This window comes from Rana temporaria, chromosome 2 (assembly GCF_905171775.1).
Source record: "Rana temporaria chromosome 2, aRanTem1.1, whole genome shotgun sequence".
Lineage (NCBI taxonomy): Eukaryota > Metazoa > Chordata > Amphibia > Anura > Ranidae > Rana > Rana temporaria.
In genome coordinates, this window is record NC_053490.1 from 404,834,117 (window position 1) to 404,854,546 (window position 20,430).

Sequence of the window (20,430 nt, forward strand, 5' to 3'; positions counted from 1 at the left end):
CTCCTCTGAGATTTGAATCTGGGTCCCATGGGTTCCATGGACCCATGCCATGTTTTGGCTCCGGTGCTGAAATGCTTGTTCTATCACCTGATGCTGGTATCTGACTGACGCCATACCAGAGAGTAGGGAAAACCAATCTCCACTTCCTGTTTAGAGACATGTGACCAAAATCTCAAATGACCTTAGTGTGCTCTGAGGTGCCACACTGGTCTGAGGTTTGAAGATGTTGCCGGGGGGCTGATATGAGGTCTGAAGAGGGGCTGATCTGGGGACTGAAAAGTGGCTTAAATAAAATTGATCTGGGGGAGATCCGGGGTCTAAAGGAAAGTTTAAGAGAGGCTGATTAGGGGTCTGAAGAAGATCTGAATATAGGCCTGAATGTTAAAGCATATCTACCCAAAACTTGTTTTTTTTATAGTAAGGGATATAATGGAAAAAGGTTAGAACCCATGTCAAGTTTTACTTCTATTTGGGTCTCTATTAGAAGGATGTTCCCTCACTTTCTGTTCTTGGGACATCGCTGTACCAAACAGGAAGTGAGGAAAAATCTGCCACAGGCAAACATACAACAATAAAAAGATGAAAGTTGTTCCAGCATATGGACTTATTTTACCAGACAGAAAGCTAAGTTCATCTATAACCAGCAGATAAAGAGGAGGGAACAATATTTGAAACGTCTTCAAGTTTTCATATGATTAATATATGTGCACATGGGAGTCTATTATTTTCCAACTACAGAAATATGGTTAAAATTAACGACTGACATTTATGTTACTGTAGTTTTTATCTGTATTTGCCGAGTCTGTTTGTCCAAGAAAGAAAGAACGAAAGAGAGAAAGAATCAAAAAGATGATGCAAAGATAAGAACCAACAGATAAATAAAAATAGCTGCATTTTGCTATAGGATTAAAAGGACTAAAGAGGTTTTAAAGGCTTAAGGTTCTATGCATGAAGGTAAAAAACCTTCTGTGTGTAGCGCCCCCCCCCTAACCCCCTAATACTCATCTGAGCCCCCTCTCGATCCAGCGATGTGCAGGAGAGCTTAGTTTTTCCCTGTGTCTCTTATTCCTCATTGGTTGAGACAGAAGTGGAAGCCATAGGTTCCTGCTATTGTCAATCACAGTCAGTAAACCAATGAGGAGAGAGTGGGGTTGAGCAGTTGTTCTGTGTGTTTTATGAACGCATAAAGCGGGGTTCGGAGGTGAGCATGTATCAGTGTCCCCAGAGCAAGTGGCTTGCTACTGGGGGTAATGACTTAAGAGGAGGAGCCAGGGGCGCCAGCAGAAGACCCAAAAAGAGGAGGATCAAGACTGCTCTGTGCAAAACCACTGCACAGAGAAAATAAGAATGGCATTTGTTTTTATGAACATTTAAGGTCACAATAAGAACATATCAAAGAGCATATGCTGAGACACCTGGAGATACCATAAAAAAGTATGTTGGGTATGTTTTGTGGAAATCTCAGATATGAAGTGTACATTCTGCTAATTCAGACAACAATTTCGTCATTTGGCTGTATGGACCAAATGCACATTCTTGACTATGTAACTGATGGGTATGATGTAAGCACCCATGACACATCTGTTTTACATGTCCTAGTATAAACAGCTTCCTACAGTCTGATAAAAGGAGAGATTTGTGATGGGAAAAGTGATTTTGGTAAAACTGATTTAGTCAGCATAATGGTAGGTCTCAATTTGGCTCATTGGGCATAGGTAATCTTTTTTAACCTTAGTTTAGGGTAGCTCTAGCTGTTTCCTAGGTTGTGTTTCAGAAGTTATCTATTCCTCCTATATATATAAATTGAATAAATAATGGCAAACGTAAGCATTCAGAACTGGTTTGCAGCAGTGTATCTGAATATATGATTGCTTACTTCCCTTTGACAGTGATGGCACACGACTCCACAACAACGGTCTAGGGTGGTTTCTGCACTCACATGTGGAATTACTGGTGTGTTCAGAAAGTGTGCTAGTGTGCCATATTTGGACCCTGTTTTATAAACTATGCAGAAGGCTTGACTGTGACATATGATAATTGTGTAATTATTGGATTGCCCAAATAGGGCAATTTTTGGGAGCAAGTGTTTATGTCTAGAAAATTAGAGAGTGTGAGAACTATCTACTGATCCTCAGTAAAGTGAACAAACTTTGCAGGAAAGGAAGTTCAGCTATGCAGCAATTTTATTAATGATGGGCATATTTGTAATGTTAAATCAAGAGTGATAATGGATCTGTTAATATGTGACCAGCTTACACAGAGCACTATCTCTAAATCCTCCATGCTCCGATGTCCTCTATAAATCTACTTTCCTGGTCTACATGTAATCATCATAATCATACAATGTTTGGCTAGCGTTTCCAAGATAAATAGTAAATGAGTAACATTGATTTGTATCTTTTTATCAAAACCCATTTTATTTCCTCTTCAACACATTATAGAGGTTACCTTATCAACTCCCGCACTCAGTATATAGTTGCCTTTTTTGTTCCACTTTAGTGCAAAAATTGGACCCTTGTGCTGACCTAATGTGCTCGCAAGGTTGCCTGTAGGAAAAAAAAAAACTGTTTATTCTTTAAAATGCACACTAGTATAACAACTTTTTTACAGCTATTTTTGTATCAAGGCAGGGATGCAAAAGGCAAAATAAATAAATAAAGTAATTAAAATAGCTTGGACCCTGGCTACTGGCTGCTTCCTGAAAACATTGGTAACGTCATTGAGCCTTGCCACTGCCCCTGGGAGTAAAATATGAGTTTTCTAAAACCCAAGAGAATGCACTACGGCAGGATCCAGTGATGATGCAGATTTTTTATTTTTTTTCGCTTAGACTTAACTTTATTATTTCGCACCACTTCCTTAAACTAAATCTCTCTAAAACTGAGCTGATAAAAATTCTCCCTGTCCGGGCCCCTGCAGTAATGCAACTATCAACCAGGGTACCAGGTGTAATCCTAGACTCGTTGTCAAAAGCTTGTAGACTTTACTTCTGTAACATCTCTAAAATTCACCCTTTTTAACCAATGAAACCAACAAGCTACTCATTCTTTCCCTTTTTATCTCTCTCCTTGACTATTGCAACGCCCTTCTCATAGGCCTACCTCTACACAGGCTACTTCCTCTTCAGTCTCTCATGAATACTGCTGCAATACTCATCTACCTTACCAACCACTCAGTGCCAGCTACCCCTCTCCGACAATCCCTACGTTGGCTTCTGATTGTACAGCAAATAAAATTCAAAATACTAACTACAACATGCAAAGCCATTCACAACTCTGTCCCAATCCACATCACCAATCTTGTCTCCAAATATCACCCAAATAGTCCTCTCCAGTCCTCCTAAGACCTCCTGCTCTTAAGCTCACTTGTCTCCTCCTCTCATGCTTGTCTCCAGGATTTCTCCAGAGCTTCTCCCATCATCTAGAACTCTCTTCCTCATTCTGCCTGGCTAACTCCTACTTTGAATTCCTTTACGCGATCCCTGAAAAATCGATTCAGGGAAGCCTATCACGCCTCCAACTAATCTTTTATCACTTCCATCAGCTCATTCCACACAGTTACAACTTTCTGTACCACTTGCCCCACCCTCTTAGATTGTAAGCTCTTATAAGCAGGGCCCTCATAACTCTCTTGTATTTTATTGTACTGTAACTGTACTGTCTTCCTTTTATATTGTAAATATCTGCGAAAACTGTTGGTGCTATATAAATCCTGTATTATAATAATAATAACATAGTGCTGTAAGGGGCTAGTAAACAAAAAGGCCTGATGATTTCATGCAAGGTATGCTTTAAATCATTTCATTCCCTAAGTCAGCATTGAGGATATAAGTGTTCAGAAGGTTTATTTTAATGTAATACAACTACAGCCTCAGAAAGCCATTGAGATAATAGCAAAACTGTAGCATGCCTAACCCACTCAAAACACTTCAGCAATCTCAGAGCTGATTTTTCAGTGACAAAGAACATTCATTGCCTGAGCTGGGCAACCCCTGCTGTTCTTGACTCCCCTGCAGGTGGAACAATTTTCCACTTTGCAGACAAAATTTGAAAATCCTCCACTAGTTTGTCAGATTCACCATGCCATGCTTTTCCTATCTGTACTACACTAAATATGAATGAATAATTGTAAGTATGTTCAGTCTCTGTCACTCTATCATTTATAATCTCTAAGTTGGATGTTTTTCACACATTACATATTAATAGAGTCTTGTTTTCATTTGTTCTCACCAATTTTTTCAATAACACGCACAGCCGGATTTTTTTGAAAAAACAAAACTTGTTGAAATGAGTCAGTGGGCTGTTAACACATTGTCATAAAACCACATTTTGTATGCGCATAAGGTACAATGCATGTTTATATTTCAAGTTTAAAAAAAAACATACATGATTTTAAGAACTCCTACCTAATGGCTAGGATTTATTGACTATTATAGTAAGTACCTATTTGTAGTAGGAAAAATTTAGCAAATACCTCTTGGTGTATGTCAACCTATCCTAAGTACTCCTGCTAGTGAATATATTCTAGTAGTACTCCTTATGTTATCCCTCTTGTTTATTCATAATTAAATTTATTATGTGCTCGTGTTTTCATTTGGTAAAGTTTAAATATAAAAATTTACAGGAAAAATCAAAGGGCAAATTTGGCCCTTGGCAATGTCAAATGCAGCCCTTTGTGTTCATGTACTGTTGGTTGAGAACCTACATTTTCTACTATTGGCTATTAATATTATTAATAAATATAACAATTTTAGGCTTTGGATAAAGTAGGGAAGGGTCAAGCCTCGTACACACGACCGAGGAACTCGACGGGCGAAACACATCGTTTTCCTCGTCAAGTTCCTTGTTAGGCTGTCAAGGAGCTCGACAAGGCAAGTTTCTCCATTCCCGTCGAGGAAATAGAGAACATGCTCTCTTTTTGGCTCGTCGAGTTTCTCGACAGTTTCCTCGACGAAAATGTACACACGACTGGTTTCCTCGGCAAAAAAATATCTCCCAGCAAGTTTCTTGCTGGTTTTTGCCGAGAAACTCGGTCGTGTGTACGAGGCTTAAGACCTTGTATGAGCTTTGTTAATCTTGTGTGTCTTGATATTCCAGTTACTTTCCTGATGATCAGACAGGAACTGGATGGGGGGAGTGCACAGGCAGCATTTAAAAGGAAAACGCAGTTCTATCACCTCCCTCCCTTTCTTTTCTTTTACATTGGAGAGATTTTCATAATTTCCTATTCCAGTGAAGTTTTACCTTTCTTTGCTCTATCCCTTAAAAGAGATTACAAGACCCATTGAATATTTTATTTTTTATTTTTGTGTGTGTGTGTGTGTGTGTGGGGGGTGAATTTACTGTTTACCAAAAAAGACTACCTCTAACTGACTGATGACACATTATAAAAGGGATGTGCAGACTGGGTGCCACTTGGATCTAGTTTCTTGGTACATAAATGGAGGTCCTTAATAGTTCACTATGGCAAGTGGACAAATAATAGCAGATGACAACATGGATTTGTGTATGTTCTTTTACAGGAACTTTGTTATGCACAAAGCATTGAGAATGAATGTGAGGGGACTATAGGAAGGGAGGGAGTTAAGTTTAAAGATAGTGCTGGCCTTTGGACGGTAGGAGGTACCATAAAATTCTTTGTAAACTTCAGCATTATGCTGCCATGGCACATGTAAATAGATCCTGTAATGTCATTATTGTATAAAAACAAAAAAAAAGAGTTGACACCATACCATTTGTCTAAACAAAGTTTATTCTTCAAGACAAGGAGCAGATGACTGCATGTTGCTTGGTCTATCAAGACCCATTGAACACCAATCTTCTAAATGATCTCTGAACCCATTTCCTTGTGAAAAAATCCCAGATAGCAGCTGTGAATTGCTCTGTAAAAATTCCCTTTTTTACTTACTTTAACGTTCTCTATTCTTTCCCAATGGCCTTTGGCTGAAGAAAAATAGTTTTAGCAAATCAGTAAAGGAGGGATCAGGTCAGTGTATCCAGAAATATTGTCTTGATCCTTCAAAGTGTGATCTTCAAGCTGAGTTTTCAAAGCTGCTATGTGGGAATTTTTAGACAGCTGCAACACAAAAGCTTACAACAGCTTCTATGCACAGTTTCTGTTTGGTAGGATAGCAAGACAAAGGGCATAGTTTACTTTAGCTTTGGTTAATGCACTTAGCCTACAGTAACTGCATTTAACACTAACTTATTTCATATACCTAAAAAATATCTGTTTGATTTACTAGCGCTAGAGCTGCTGTATAGTTGTGGATACACAAACTTTACTTTTTTTTCAAATATTTCTCTGTACTTTTTTTTTTTGCTGTGATATCAGCCCAATCAATAGGAAACTGTAAATGACAGTGGCATAAAACACAATTTAAATACTAAATACACAATAATAAATGTACCATCCTGCGTCCAAATTCTTGCAAAGCCATCATATGATCCGGTAGCCAAGAGTGTGCCATCAGCCTGTGGGAGAGCAAATATTAAAAATAAATATGGTATTTAACCTTGTATCCTGGAACACTCAATTCAATGTGTCCCTTTTTTTGCAAGTAATATAAAGCCCAATCATCAAGGGGGACGTTTACAAAGCGTAACAGTGCACGTTCTCTGTAAGGAAAGGCATTAAAAGAATTTCACCGTTTATTAAACCATCTGCCATCAGCTCTAGGTGAAAGCTGTTTTTTTTGTCTGTAGCTAAATATAAAGAATGACAAGCTGTTGAAAATGCATGAAAAAAAAAAATGAAATACAGTTCATGGCATTTTTATTCAGTTATAGTTTTTAACCCTTATAAGAAACCTACTGACTCATCCACATAACTAATTGATAATAAATCCCTATTGTAAGGAAAACTAGAATGTAATTGAGTGAGTCCACTTGCTAAGTTATTCATTTTTTTAAGTAATTTTTTAATTACATTTTGTACATGCTTGCTGTTTTATATTTTATAGCCCAGATTCACAAAGCACTTACGCCGACGTATAACAAGTTACTCCGACGTAAGTGCAAATGTGCGTCGTCGTATCTGTGCGCCAGAACCACAAACAGATATGCGCCTAAAACCAGGCTACACCTCGCCGACGTATCTTGCTTACGCCGGCGTAGGATGGGCATACATTTAGGCTGGGAGCATGGTGCCGCTCCCATTGATTAGCCATTTAAACATGCAAATGAGGGAAATACGGCGATTCACGAACCTGCGTGCGCCCGACGCAGGCTACGCGAGGTGCGCGTAAGTTGTACGTCCGGCGTAAAGTTATTCCCCATAAAGGAGGTGCAACCCAGCAGCAGACATACAAAGGTCTGCACCAGGGAACACAAGCCGGCGTATTTTACGTTGGACGTGTGTCTGGCTGGGCGTAGGTTACGTTCACGCCGTACGCAGTGATCCGGCGTAGTTTAGGCAGTTGTTCCGACGTGGTTGTGAGCAGGGGGATGCATCCACGTCATGGCGCATGTGCAGTTCGTGATACGTATCTGTCTGGCGATCGGCCCATCATTTGCATGGGGTCACGCCTCATTTGCATGGGTCACGCCCACTTCCACCTACGCCGGCCTGCGCCCTCGAAACCTACGCCACGCTGACGCAGCGTTGGGAGCAATAGCTTGCTGAATGCAATGCTTGCCTCTCTGCGCTGCGTTGGCGTAGCGTACATCGGTTACTCTACGGCGGCGTAATGTGCGCCTGCTCTCTGTGAATCTGGGCCTATGACTGTATTACAAATTGATACATAATTCATCTAGTGGCTTTGTGTATATTATCAAATGTGATGAACAAACGTCTAAACTAGCTGCAGCAATCTTTTCAAATGCCTTTTTACAGTAAGTTCACCTAAAGCCACCAAATCCAATGATCAGCTAATATTCAAGTTTTAACGCTGACCTCTTGCACCTTCTTACTGGTCTATACTCATCTATAGCCTTCAGGCTAGGTTTACATTTAATGTCTTGTGAATGCACATTTTTGCATGTGTTTTTGTATGTTTTTGCGTTGCACACTCTTTTTAATGGGTTGCATCGCCTGCAACAAGCACACAAAAAAAGCTCATGTACTCATCTTCTGATGGCTACTTCCAGCAGGATAATGTCACACATGTCAAATCATCTCAAACTGGTTTCTTGAACATGACAATGAGTTCATTATACTCCAATGGCCTTTACGGTCATCAGATCTCAATTCAATAGACTACATTTGAGAAGATGAGTACACTGTAGTCATAAAGCAATGGACATGGTCAGCAACAATACTCAGATAGGCTGTGGCGTTTAAATGATGCTCAATTGGTACTAAGGGGCCCAAAGTGTACCAAAAAAATATCCCCCACACCATCGCACCACCACCACCAGCCTAAACTGTTGATATAAGGCAGGATGGATCCATGCTTTTATGTTGTTTACGCCAAATTCTGACCATACCATTTGAATTTCGCAGCTGAAATCGAGACTCATCAGACCAGGCAACATTTTTCCAATCTTCTATTGCCCAATTTTGGTGAGCCTGTGCAAGTCGTAGCCTCAGTTTTCTGTTCTTAGCTGACAGGAGTGGCACCTAGTGCTTTGTCCAGTGCCCTGCCTGCACTCTTATATTATGAATACTGTTCTTTCTGCCTGGAAACTTAGGAACATCCATGGCATCCAAAAAGTGTCCCTCTATGTCTAAAATAGTTTTAGACCAGCTAGAAAACAGTGATAGTGAATTAGAATCACTTGCAGAATTGAGCAATAGTGATTCGTGGAGAAATCCGTCATCAGATACTGAAGGTGATGACAGCGACTATTTTGCGAGTGTTTTTGATTTGATTACATTATTGAATAACATTTATTATTATTTTTTGTAATTATTTATAGTTATTTATTATATTATAATTTATGATTTCGTGTTTCGAACTTTATTATATCCGGGATGTCTATTAGATGTCTATTAGACTCTTGTTTGGACAGATTTAAGTGAGTTATTCCCAAGAATTACAGGCCTACAATATAAAATGCCAAATTTCCATGCAAAACAATGTACCGCTTTGACATTGAAAAATCAGACATAATCATACCGCCAGGGAGGTTAACTAATCTTTATTTGAATTTTTTTTGCATGATTCTCCTTGTAAGGGAGCGTGGCAGGGTGTGTTTTCTAGACCTGCATACTTTTGCTAATAGGTTTTCCTTGTTCCCATTTCAAAATGTCGGGAGGTGTGTCATGCAACAAAATGTGTGCTGCCACTTCAGTATGTTTATTTGTATTTTGGCATGTTCCTTTATGCCCTCCACCTGTTTGCATGTGCTAAAATGTCCTTTAGAGCGCCAGGAGGCTTTGAATTTGAAAACGTTTTTGTAGTTGACACTGATTGTGGATCAGCAAGTTGTCATGCTCTGTGTGTCGCAGGAGATATATCTTTTGCACAAAACCACAGTTGAAACAAAACATTTTTTTTTTTTTACATTTTGCTATTTACTGTATTTTAAATAATTTATTGCCAGGCCCTATATATGTAACCAGTTGTTGCTAAATAAATAATAATGATTGATAAAGCATATAGTCAGATCTTTAAAAATAAACTATTTTAAAATGTGTTTTCAATTTAGTATAATACACCATGTAACCAATACATCTCAGTTTAGAGTACACATCTTCTCAAAAAGCAGTATTAAGATACTATTTACACAGTTAATGTCTTACTCCTTAGACATCCATTAGTAAGCGTTGCATACATTATTCATATAAAGCATTATGACTTTATTCACAATGCTTACAATATGCAAATAATTGTGCTTTGAAAGACCATTAAGACATTTTAAACCAGCTACGGTACTGTAAAGTAAACATTCTGCTCCTGAAAATAAATAAATCCTTTGAAATGTTGAGTACGTATTTTTAATAATTTTTGTAAGTTCAAGGAAGATATTAATGTTATGAAAAGTGCTAATTAGAAAAGTTAAGTAATTACTGCATGCTTAGCTTCTAATGAATGCTAACTGTAAGTAACTTACATTCCAGTCCAATGAGGTCACATCTTTGTTGCTTGGAACATCTTGCCCACCTTCTCGTATACAGTGTCTTAAAACTAACTGAGTGGAATTGCTACTGCTATTTTCATTCAAGTTCCATATTCTTGCCGTTGAGTCTCCTGACCTTGAAATGATAATAGAAAAATAAAATAATTGATTTTAATTCTTTTTTTTTTTTTTTCGAATTAATCTCTTTTTTTATTTTAAAGCAAAATAATACAATACATATTACATAATACAAAAGCAATAATACAACCCAACCATCACAATCCTACTTATTATTATATATCCCCTATTGGGCATATTCCTCTTTCGTTCGTATCTTCCCCCCCCCCCCCGGAGTCCCGGGAAGGGCATCCAAGAAACACAAAAACAACAACAAAACACAGACGAAAAAAAAAAAAAAAGACAAAGAATTTTTTTTTTTTTTTTAAATAAATAATAATAAGAATCAGAATTTTCCTCTCCCCCAGCCCCTCTCTGCAGTCCTGTATTTTCCCAAATACCCATATACATACCCCTTTAACATTCCCGGTCTTCCCGATCTTGTTCGACCCAACCCTCCTTAAACCTCTCCTCTGGCGTCCATATAGGACTTCCAGGGTATCCATGTTCTTAAATATTTTTCCTTTTGGTATTGTGCTGTCAGGACTAACTCTTCTAATTTACTTATTTCTTTAACTCTACCTATCCACATCTCCACTGTTGGTGGGTTTGGTGACTTCCACTTCTTCGTTATACAGGCCTTTGCAGCATCTAAGATGTGGCGTATGATTGTTTCCCTGTAGTCTCTTTCTGATATTTGATTTAAGTGTAGAAGGTAGAATTCTGGGTCTTCCGGGATCTCATGTTTTGAACAGAGCTGAAGAGCTCTTTTAATCTCTAACCAAAAACTCCTCAACATAGGGCAATCCCAGAATATATGTAACATTGTTCCTTTGGTTTCCTGGCACCTCCAGCATTTATTGGTTATCTCTGGGAAAATTTTATTTAGTCTTTCTGGTGTCCTATACCATCTCGTAAAGATCTTATAATTTGTCTCTTGTATTCTCAGGCAGATTGATGTCTCGTGTGCTCGCCTATAAATACATTGACGCTGTTCCGCACTTCGGAGGGTGGATTCCTGATTGCACTAGTAACTCATAGCTTATTGAAAGGGTATGTGATAGCGTTCCTCTTTCATTACACATTTTCTCAAACCTCATGAGGGGTCTTTCGAAGCTCTCCGGATTCGGCAAGGTATTCAAGAAATGGACCATCTGAAGTGCGCTCCAGAATTTTAGACGAAATACTTTTCCTGTTTCCATCAGTTCCTCTATTGTTACCCATCTCCCCATTTGGATATACCTCGTTACTTGTGTACACTCTCTGGTCCTTAAATGCCGGAATGCTCCGTCTTCATATCCCAATGGGAAGAGGGGGTTACCTATCACTGGGTACAGTGGAGAGGTCCTAGGCTCAATACCTATCATGGGTAATACTGTTGCGCAAATCCTCACCGTATTGCCCACTATCGGATTTTTGTTCATTTCTTTCGTCGACGAGGCAAACCACCATGGTGCTCTTTCGAGGGGTATCTTATATTGTGCCTGTTCAATTTGTACCCATAGCTTTGTTTCTGAGTGTCTGTTCCAGTCTATTAACCTATTCAGATGTGTTGCATAGTAGTATTTCCGTATATCTGGAACTCCAAGTCCTCCCTGCTGCTTAATATTCATTAATTGTTTCCTTTGTATCCTGGGGTTTTTATGTGCCCATATAAACTCAAAAATCACTCTCTGACATTGTTTAAGATACTTTACTGGTATATGTATTGGAAGTGTTTGTAATAAGTAAAGAATTTTCGGGAGTATGTTCATCTTAATAATATTGCATCTACCTATCCAACTATGGAAGCCCTGATTCCACTTATCCAATAAGATCTTTACTTTTTGCAATAAAGGTGGAAAGTTCAACTCAAAGATCCTATCCACCTTTCCTGCTAGTTGTATGCCTAGATATGTCAGTGCTCTATCTGTCCATTTAAACTTAATTTTTTTGTTAAGATATGTTATCATTGTATATGGGGCATTTACTCCCATCGCTTCTGATTTATTAAAATTAATACGTAGGTTCGATAGAGCTCCGTATCTCTCAAATTCCTTCATTAGTTCTGGGATTGAGGTCATTGGATTTACGAGGGTAAACAACATATCATCTGCATAGGCTGTAATTTTACAATGGTTCTTCCCTATTTGTATACCTGACATATTCGCGTTTAAGCGTAACGTACACAGAAAAGGCTCTAATGACAGGGATTTTAATTCTTAAGCAGAACATGTTCCTTTTGTAAATAACAAAAGTTAATTTTGACTGAATAGTAAGTAGGTACTATGGGCCAGATCCACGAAGCGTTTACGCTGGCGTATCTATTGATACACCCACGTAACTTCTAGTTTGCTCCGGTGTATCTTTGTTTTGTATCCACAAAACAAGATACGCCTGAAGCTGGGCTAGATCCGACTGGCGTACGTCTTAGTACGCCGTCGGATCTAAGGTGCATATTTACGCTGGCCGCTAGGTGGCGTTTCTGTTGATTTCCGCGTCGAGTATGCAAATTAGCTAGATACGCCAATCCACAAACGTACGTCCGGCCGGCGCATTTTTTTACGTCGTTTCCGTAAGGCTTTTTTCGGCGTAACGCTACCCCTGCTATATAAGGCGTAACGACATCGGGCCAGCGTCAAATTTTTCGTTGTGTAAGTCGTTTGCATAAAACGTTCGCGAATAGGGCTTTGCGTAGAATGACGTTCACGTCGAAAGCATTGGCTTGTTGCGGGTTAATTTGGAGCATGCACACTGGGATACCCCCATGGACGGTGCATGCGCCGTTCAGAAAAAACGTCATTTACGTCGGGTCAAGACATATTACCATAAAACACGCCCCCATCTCATCCATTTGAATTGGGCGCCCTTACGCCGACACAGTTACACTACGCCGCCGTAACTTACGGCGCAAATTCTTTGAGGATACGGGAAATTACACTGTAAGTTACGGCGGCGTAGCGTATCTGAGATACACTACGCCGGACGTAAAGAAGCGCCGCGCTACGTGGATCTGGCCCTATATGTTTACATATAGCGTTTCAGTTCCAGTCTAGGATTTTCTCATCTAACCATTACTGTCTAGTCAAGTTTGCCAGAGTTAATGTTTATTCATGCTTATGTGAATTGTGTTGTGTATTGCCATGAGTTGATGAACCATGTTACATTTTTAAAAACAAATTTTAAATTGACTTACATAGCACCCTGCAGAGCAATGCAAATACAGAACGCAGGACGTTGCAATGTCCATACATTTTTCTATTCTAGAGACTGCAGCAAAGTTCATGATAATGTGATCAAAATTAATGATAATGTGAACCTGTGGTAATGCTTTTAATAAGTTTTAAATGAGCTTTTAAACAAGCCTTTACTAACCTCTGACACAGCAGGCACTGCAGAAAAATTCATCCTCAACTCAGTAATCAGTAGTAAAAAATACTGTTAAATATTAGTCAGCTTTAGCAACTAGACAGCTATCCACATCAAACAAAAGCCAGTTCCAGATGTGCAATAAGCATACTGTGCTTACAGTCAGTAGGTTGCTAGAGGCTTGCTTCCTTAAGTAGATTTGATGGTGTACAATCACTGTGACCTGCTGAGAGGAATACTGCACTGTCCCACCGATGGACAGGCTTGTGCGAGACCTGTATGTTAATTATATACAGAACGCTTTCTTCCTCCCATCACCAGGTACAAACAGGAGGTGTCCAAGTTGTCCCCAAACTGTCCCTTATCCACAGGAACTTGTCTCCGGGTTAAGCCTACCTCTCCCTCACAATTGGGTGTCTGCCACTAATGCCGCATGCACACGGTCAGTCCATCCAATGAGAACGGACCGATGGACCGCTTTCATCGGTTAACCAATGAAGCTGACTGATGGTCTGTCGCGCCTACATACCATCGGTTAAAAAAACGATCGTGTCAGAACGCGGTGATGTAAAACACAACAACGTGCTGAGAAAAACGAAGTTCAATGCTTCCAAGCATGCGTCGACTTGATTCTGGGCATTCGTGGATTTTTAACCGATGGTTGTGCCTACTAACGATTGTTTTTTTTCCATCGGTTAGGAATCCATCGGTTAAATTTAAAACAAGTTGGCTTTTTTTAACCGATGGATAAATAACTGATGGCGCCCACACACGATCGGTTTGGACCGATGAAAACGGTCCATCAGACCATTCTCATCGGTTTAACCGATCGTGTGTACGCGGCATAACTGATTTCCCCACACTGCAGAGTTCCTAAAATGACAGCAGGGGCTATTTATCTTCTCTTTTGCCACTCAAATATTAAAACAAAGTGTCCAATTAGACACAGCCTCCCCCAAGATGGCACCCAGAGTGCATGGTAGATATGCCCAACTTCGCCCTAGTTTTTCATTTGCAAATCCATTTCCTCCTGCAGCAAAGACATGTGTGAAGAAAAGTTCTCCCTAAAACACTAATGGGTTTCATTTACTAAACAGGAGAGTGCAAAATCTGGTCTGTATTGGAAACAATCAGCTTCCAGTTTTTTTTTTTGTCAAAGCCTAGATAAACAAGCTAAAGTTAGAAGTTGTTTGGCTACTATGCACAGATCCATCAGATTTTACACTCTCCAGTTTTAGTAAATCAACCCCGATATCTACACCCAGGCATGCATTTATACCTAATGCTGCCCTAGCCACACCTAAATGAAGATGCCCTTTTGTACAAATGCTGTTGTGATTATTATTGCAAAATCTAATGCTGCATTGGCATATTAAAGGAATATATAGCGGGTAAAATAAGTATTGAACATGTCACCATTTTTCTACGGAAATATATTTTATAAAGGTGCAATTGACATGAAATGTTCACCACATGTCGTTAACAACCCACGCAATCCATACATACAAAGAAACCAAAACAAATATGTTCATAAATTAAGTTATGAGTAATAAAATGGAATGACAGCTTCAAGACACCTCCTGTATGGAGAAACTATTTGCATGCATTGCTCAGGTGTGATTTTGACCCATTCTTCCACACAGTCTTCAAATCTTGAAGGTTCCCTGGGCCTCTTCTATGAACTGATATTTAGTTCTTTCCATAGATTTTCTATTGGATTCAAGTCAGGTGATTGGCTGGGCCATTCTAGCACCGTATGCTGAAAAACAGCCCCACACCATGATGTTCCCACCTCCAAACTTTACTGTTGGTATGGTGTTTTTGGGGTGACCTCCAAACATAGTATGTATTATGGCATCCAAAGAGTTCAATTTTGGTCTCATCTGACCAGACTATATTCTCCCAGTATTTTACAGACTTGTCTAAATGTTGCGCAGCAAACTTTAAACAAGCTTCAACATGCTTTTTCTTCAGCAATGGAGTCTTGCATGGAGAGAGTACATACAAGCCATGAAATAATGTTCATTCCACTTTCACAAGTTTAGAATTTATTCTGTAACCAATTCTATCAGTATGTTTTGCAACAATAACGTTGCAACGGTCTTGAGAGAGCTCTTTGCTTTTATCCATCATGGGATATTTCTTGGTAATGAGACACCTTTTTTTTAGGCCATCGGTTGAGACTAAACCAGCTGATATTAATTTGCACTGACAAGGGGCAGGATTGCTTTCTAATTACTGATAGATTTCAGCTGGTTTCTTGGCTTTCCATACCTTTTTGCACTATCCTTTCTTCATGTGTTCAATATTTGTCACTCCATTTGATTACACATAACTTAATTTCTGAACTTATTTTTTTTTTTTGCATGTATGTATTGCATGGATTTTTACCAACATTGAAAATTTCATGTCAATAGCACCTACCGTATTTGCCGGCGTATAAGACGACTCGGCATATAAGACGACCCCCTAAAATGCTGCTAAAAACTGTGGTTTTGTAGTCTACTCACCGTATTAGACGACCCCCTTGTGTGGAAGTAATGAAGAAGCCGCAGCCCCGCCGGGTGCTCTGTACAGCTGTATGTAGTTTGTATATGCGCTCCGCGCTCAGCGCTGCGCTCAGCCAATCACTATGCTCGATCGATATCAGCTCAGCTGCCGGGTGCTCTGTATGACTGCATGTATTCTGTATATGTGCGCTCAGCCAATCCCGATGCACTGTGTTGATGACAGAGCATGCTAAGCCTGCTCGGATTGGATAACAACCTCTGCCAATCCGAGCAGGCTACATAAATGTAGCCTGCTCGGATTGGCAGAGGTCGTTACTCCAATCCGAGCAGGCTTAGCATGCTCTGTCATCACACAGTGCATCGGGATTGGCTAACCGGCGCATATACAGAATACATGCAGCCGTACAGAGCACCCGGCAGCTGATATCGATCGAGCAGCTGCTATACCCGGCGTATAAGACGACCCCCGGATTTTGGCTGTGAAATTCCGGTGTAAAAAGTCGTCTTATACGCCGGAAAATACGGTATTATGAATATATTTACCTAGAAAAATGGTGACGTTTTCAATACTTATTTTACCCACTGTATTTATATTTATACACTAAACTACAAGGAGTTCTCCGACTCATTTTTTTTGCAAAAACACCAAGGAAAAAAAGGTGACTGAGGCGGAGGGCCAGCTGATCGACAGTCTCGCTCTGTTTCTGATGCGGTGCGAGGGGGGGGAGTTCTACTCTTCAGCTCACTGAGCTCTGCAGAGTGTCATTTTTAGCTTTCCACCCTATGTTTTTTTTTTTAACAGCTCAGACAAGCTTTATAAATTCTGCACCTTGAACAGAAATAGAGAAGGAAAGACTGCAGACAAATAGATGCAACTTATGTAGGAGGATTTGTTTCATCTCTGTGTATCACCTGAGGCCAGTTCCTTCACTGGTTATTTGGAAGGGTTTACAACCACAGGACCTTTTAGAGGAATGTCATGCTGAACAGCAAACAGACATTTTCATTGCATTCATTTCTCATTGGCTTCAAACCACACACTGCCTAGAGCATTCTTTAATTAATATTGCTCTGATTTTACATAACTGCTATCTGACTTACCCAGATGCTAGGAGATCACTGACTGGATTCCAGGCACAGATGAACACTTCAGATTCATGTCCACGTAGCACTGTTGCTTTATTAGGTGGAATTTCCACATCACCATCAATTTCCATTGGTTCTGCATGGTTATCTGCAAAACACATCAGAATCTAGTTATGTGTCCAATATCTTAAAATGGTTATTTAATGATACTGTCAAATGCTAGTAAGGAAGAGTCATTTAAAATTCTGTCCTGTATCTCTTTTTAATACAATGGAAGCACTAAAAGTAAATTGAATTGTTAAAATTTCAATGAACTGGAATAAGCCCTTTTCTATTTAATATGCTTTATGGGAACTTCAACTGTGATTCCATTTGACAATGTAATTACATTTAAAAAACAACTCTACAAAGACAAAAACACTTAAGATTATAATGATTCATCAGAAATATGCTGTATCTTATTTGAACTGAGGAATACTGCACTATTAAAATCTCTTTACTCTAAATCATGTTTTCTCAGCTGCAGTGCTCACTGCCCTACCAGAAAACTGCTTTAATTGGGAGTGTAAAAGTACAAAATACAAGCAATAAACCATAATTGTCTGCAACTGAACAGCAAAATGTTACAGTGTTAAATTGGGGCAGGATTGGGAGTTAGCAGGGGCAGACAAAGAATAGGGGTCCACCAGGTGATAGGTGATGGGGAAGTGTGGCAGAAAAAAGCAATATAGGGTGGATGGGAAAGTATGGGGGGGTACAAGAGAGATAGATGGACAGAGTCAAGAGGAGGGAGAGAAATTAAAGAAAGGGATGGGTGGCATGGGAGTGGATGGAGGGGCTGTGCCGAGAGGGTGCATTCACCCCCACAGTATCCTTGAGCCTAAATATTTATTTGGTGGATTGCCTCATCTGCAATCCCAATGTGAAAGCCTGAGTGCTTTCAGAGCCCTTTCACACTGCCAGCGCCCTAAAAATGCTGGTAAAGCCCCGCTAAGACCCTTTCACACTGGGGCATTTTTCAGGCGCTTTGGTTTTCAAAAAAGCTCCCTCAATGAGAAGGGGGCTTTAGGAGCGGTGTATTCAATGCTCCTAAAGCGCTGCAAAGAAGCTGCTTGCAAGACTTTTTTTGACTCCTTGCCAGTGCAGCGCCTCAGTGTCAACGCTAAGACCCCTTTCACACTGGGGCATTTTTGGGGCGTTAGTGTGAAAGCAATCGGGCTTTCACATTGGGATTGCAGATGCAGCTTCTTTCAGGCGCTTTACATGTGCTTTTTTTAACGCTAAAGCGCCTGAAAAACGCCCCAGTGTGAAAGGGGTCTAAGGTTCCTTTCACACAGGCGGACTCCATCGCAACAGAGTCTGCCAGCTCCCGCCAGCTCAGCGGGAGATCTGTCTGCTGATCTCCGCTGAGCCGGCGGATGACAACACCCTCTCTGCTCACTGATCGGGGAGGGGCTTGTGCAGCGCCGCTGTCTTCTATGGAGCGATCTGATGAAAACGGACAGCATGCCATATGCCATACGTTTGATTTTGGCAGATCGGGTCAGATGTCAGCAGACATGTCTCCGCTGACATCCGACGCTCCATAGGACTGTATGGAGCGGCCGTTCAGGTCCGCCGTCAAAACTGACAGGTGGACCTGAACAGTCCGATCGTGTAAAAGGGGCCTAACTGTTTTGGGGGTTCAGAACTAAACTGAGTATTTACTGAAACAGATTAAAGTTATCATTTTTCCCCACATCTTTACCTAGGTGTGGAAGGTAGTAAATTGATAGAAAATTTAGACTTGAAACTACAGGGATGCCATAGCTATTTTAGCAATATGTATTACCATGAATCCTACTGGGAATGGCAGATGGAAGTTTACTTACTTATTGCATGTGCTCCATTTTCTTCACCATTCACAGTGGCTGCTCCATTCTTTGGTGTGGTCTGCTGGGTTGCAGGTGCTGCTGGGGCAGTGGTGACTGTCGCTGCACTTGGTGCAGATACTGCTGCAGCAGCTTGTTGCTGAGCCAACTTCTCTCTAAAGGCTTGTTGTCTAGTCTGTACAACATCTGGCATTACTGCATCAATTAAAGATAAGGATTCTATAGGCCGACCATCAAACACTGTGCCATCCTACAAAAAAAAAAAAAAGATTTTTATTTGTAGTACTAATTGCATAATATATTGTTAACTACAGTCAAAGTTAAAACAAACGCAAAATAGTTTTATATTAAAATACAATATTACATAAATGTTTGGCTATAGAATATGAATCCACCCAAAAGTAATATTATAAATAGGTTAATTTAGTGAATTGGGGCAAAAAGCTGCTTTAATCCACTGGCTTCTCATATCTCTTGTGGGCTGCAACAAAGTGACCCCTTCACCAAAGTTCCTTGCTTGGGTCCCTCTCTCTTCCTGTTACATTTCCATAATGTGAAATAAATGTGACTCCCCCATAATGCCATGCACATTTGGGAGCTTACTCACAGAAGACCTACCCCTGGACTTCCTGAGAGACTTTAGAATCTAGATGATCTATCTTCAGCATCTTACAATAAAAAAAAACAACAACTCAGGTTTAATGGACTAACTGTCTCATTCTCATAAACTGTCAAGCAAAATGCTAAATAGATTATGTACAGTTGTGGCCTTTTCATTCATAGTTCCTAATGTTATTGGTACAATTAGTACAAATTCACACATGGGGTTGGCTCCCAGATTTTGCGCCATTCATTATTTGTATTTTCGCTTGTAAATGTATATGTAAATCACCAATACCATGTGTTAAAGCCCTGTTCATTGTAGCCATGTACCTACTTAAAATTATTGGTGGGCAGAGGCAGTGGCGGCTGGTGCTCAAATATTTTTTGGGGGGGGGGGTGCAAACAAACTGAAAAAAACAAAACAAAACATCAATTGCAGCCACTGTGCCCATCAAACACAGCTACTGTGCCAAACGCAGCTACTGTAACATCAAACGCAGCCACTGTACCCATAAATTGCTGCCACTGTGCCATCAAACGCAGCCATTGTATCCATAAATTGCCGCCACTGTGCCATCAAATGCAGCCACTGTACCCATCAATTGCTGACACTGTGCCCATCAATTGCCACCAGTGTGCCCCATCAAATGCTGCCAGCCCCTTAGAATTCTGCCAGTGCGCCCATCAATTGCCGCTACTGTGCCCCATCAGATGCTGCCATTGTGCTCTTCAATTGTTGCTACTGTGCTCCATCAGATGCTGCCAGTGTGCCCATCATTTGCCGCTACTGTGCCCCATCAGATGCTGCCAGTGTGCCCATCAGTTGCTGCTACTGTGCCCCATCAGATGCTGCCAGTGTGCCCATAAGTTGCCGCTACTGTGCCCCGTCAGATG

At 40.3% G+C, this 20,430-nt stretch overlaps 1 protein-coding gene across 3 annotated transcripts in view; it reads right to left on the reverse strand.

Moving 5' to 3' along the window:
* TBL1X (transducin beta like 1 X-linked) overlaps positions 1-20,430 on the reverse strand; it is a 396,289-nt gene that overhangs the window by 32,459 nt on the left and 343,400 nt on the right. For all 3 annotated transcript variants that reach the window (XM_040338145.1, XM_040338146.1, XM_040338144.1), the window contains 5 exons: positions 18,934-19,183; positions 17,078-17,210; positions 9,996-10,137; positions 6,410-6,473; positions 2,449-2,546 (listed from right to left, as the gene is read on the reverse strand). In XM_040338145.1, the coding sequence (XP_040194079.1) occupies positions 2,449-2,546; positions 6,410-6,473; positions 9,996-10,137; positions 17,078-17,210; positions 18,934-19,183 (687 nt within the window). The remainder of the gene's footprint in view (positions 1-2,448; positions 2,547-6,409; positions 6,474-9,995; positions 10,138-17,077; positions 17,211-18,933; positions 19,184-20,430) is intronic.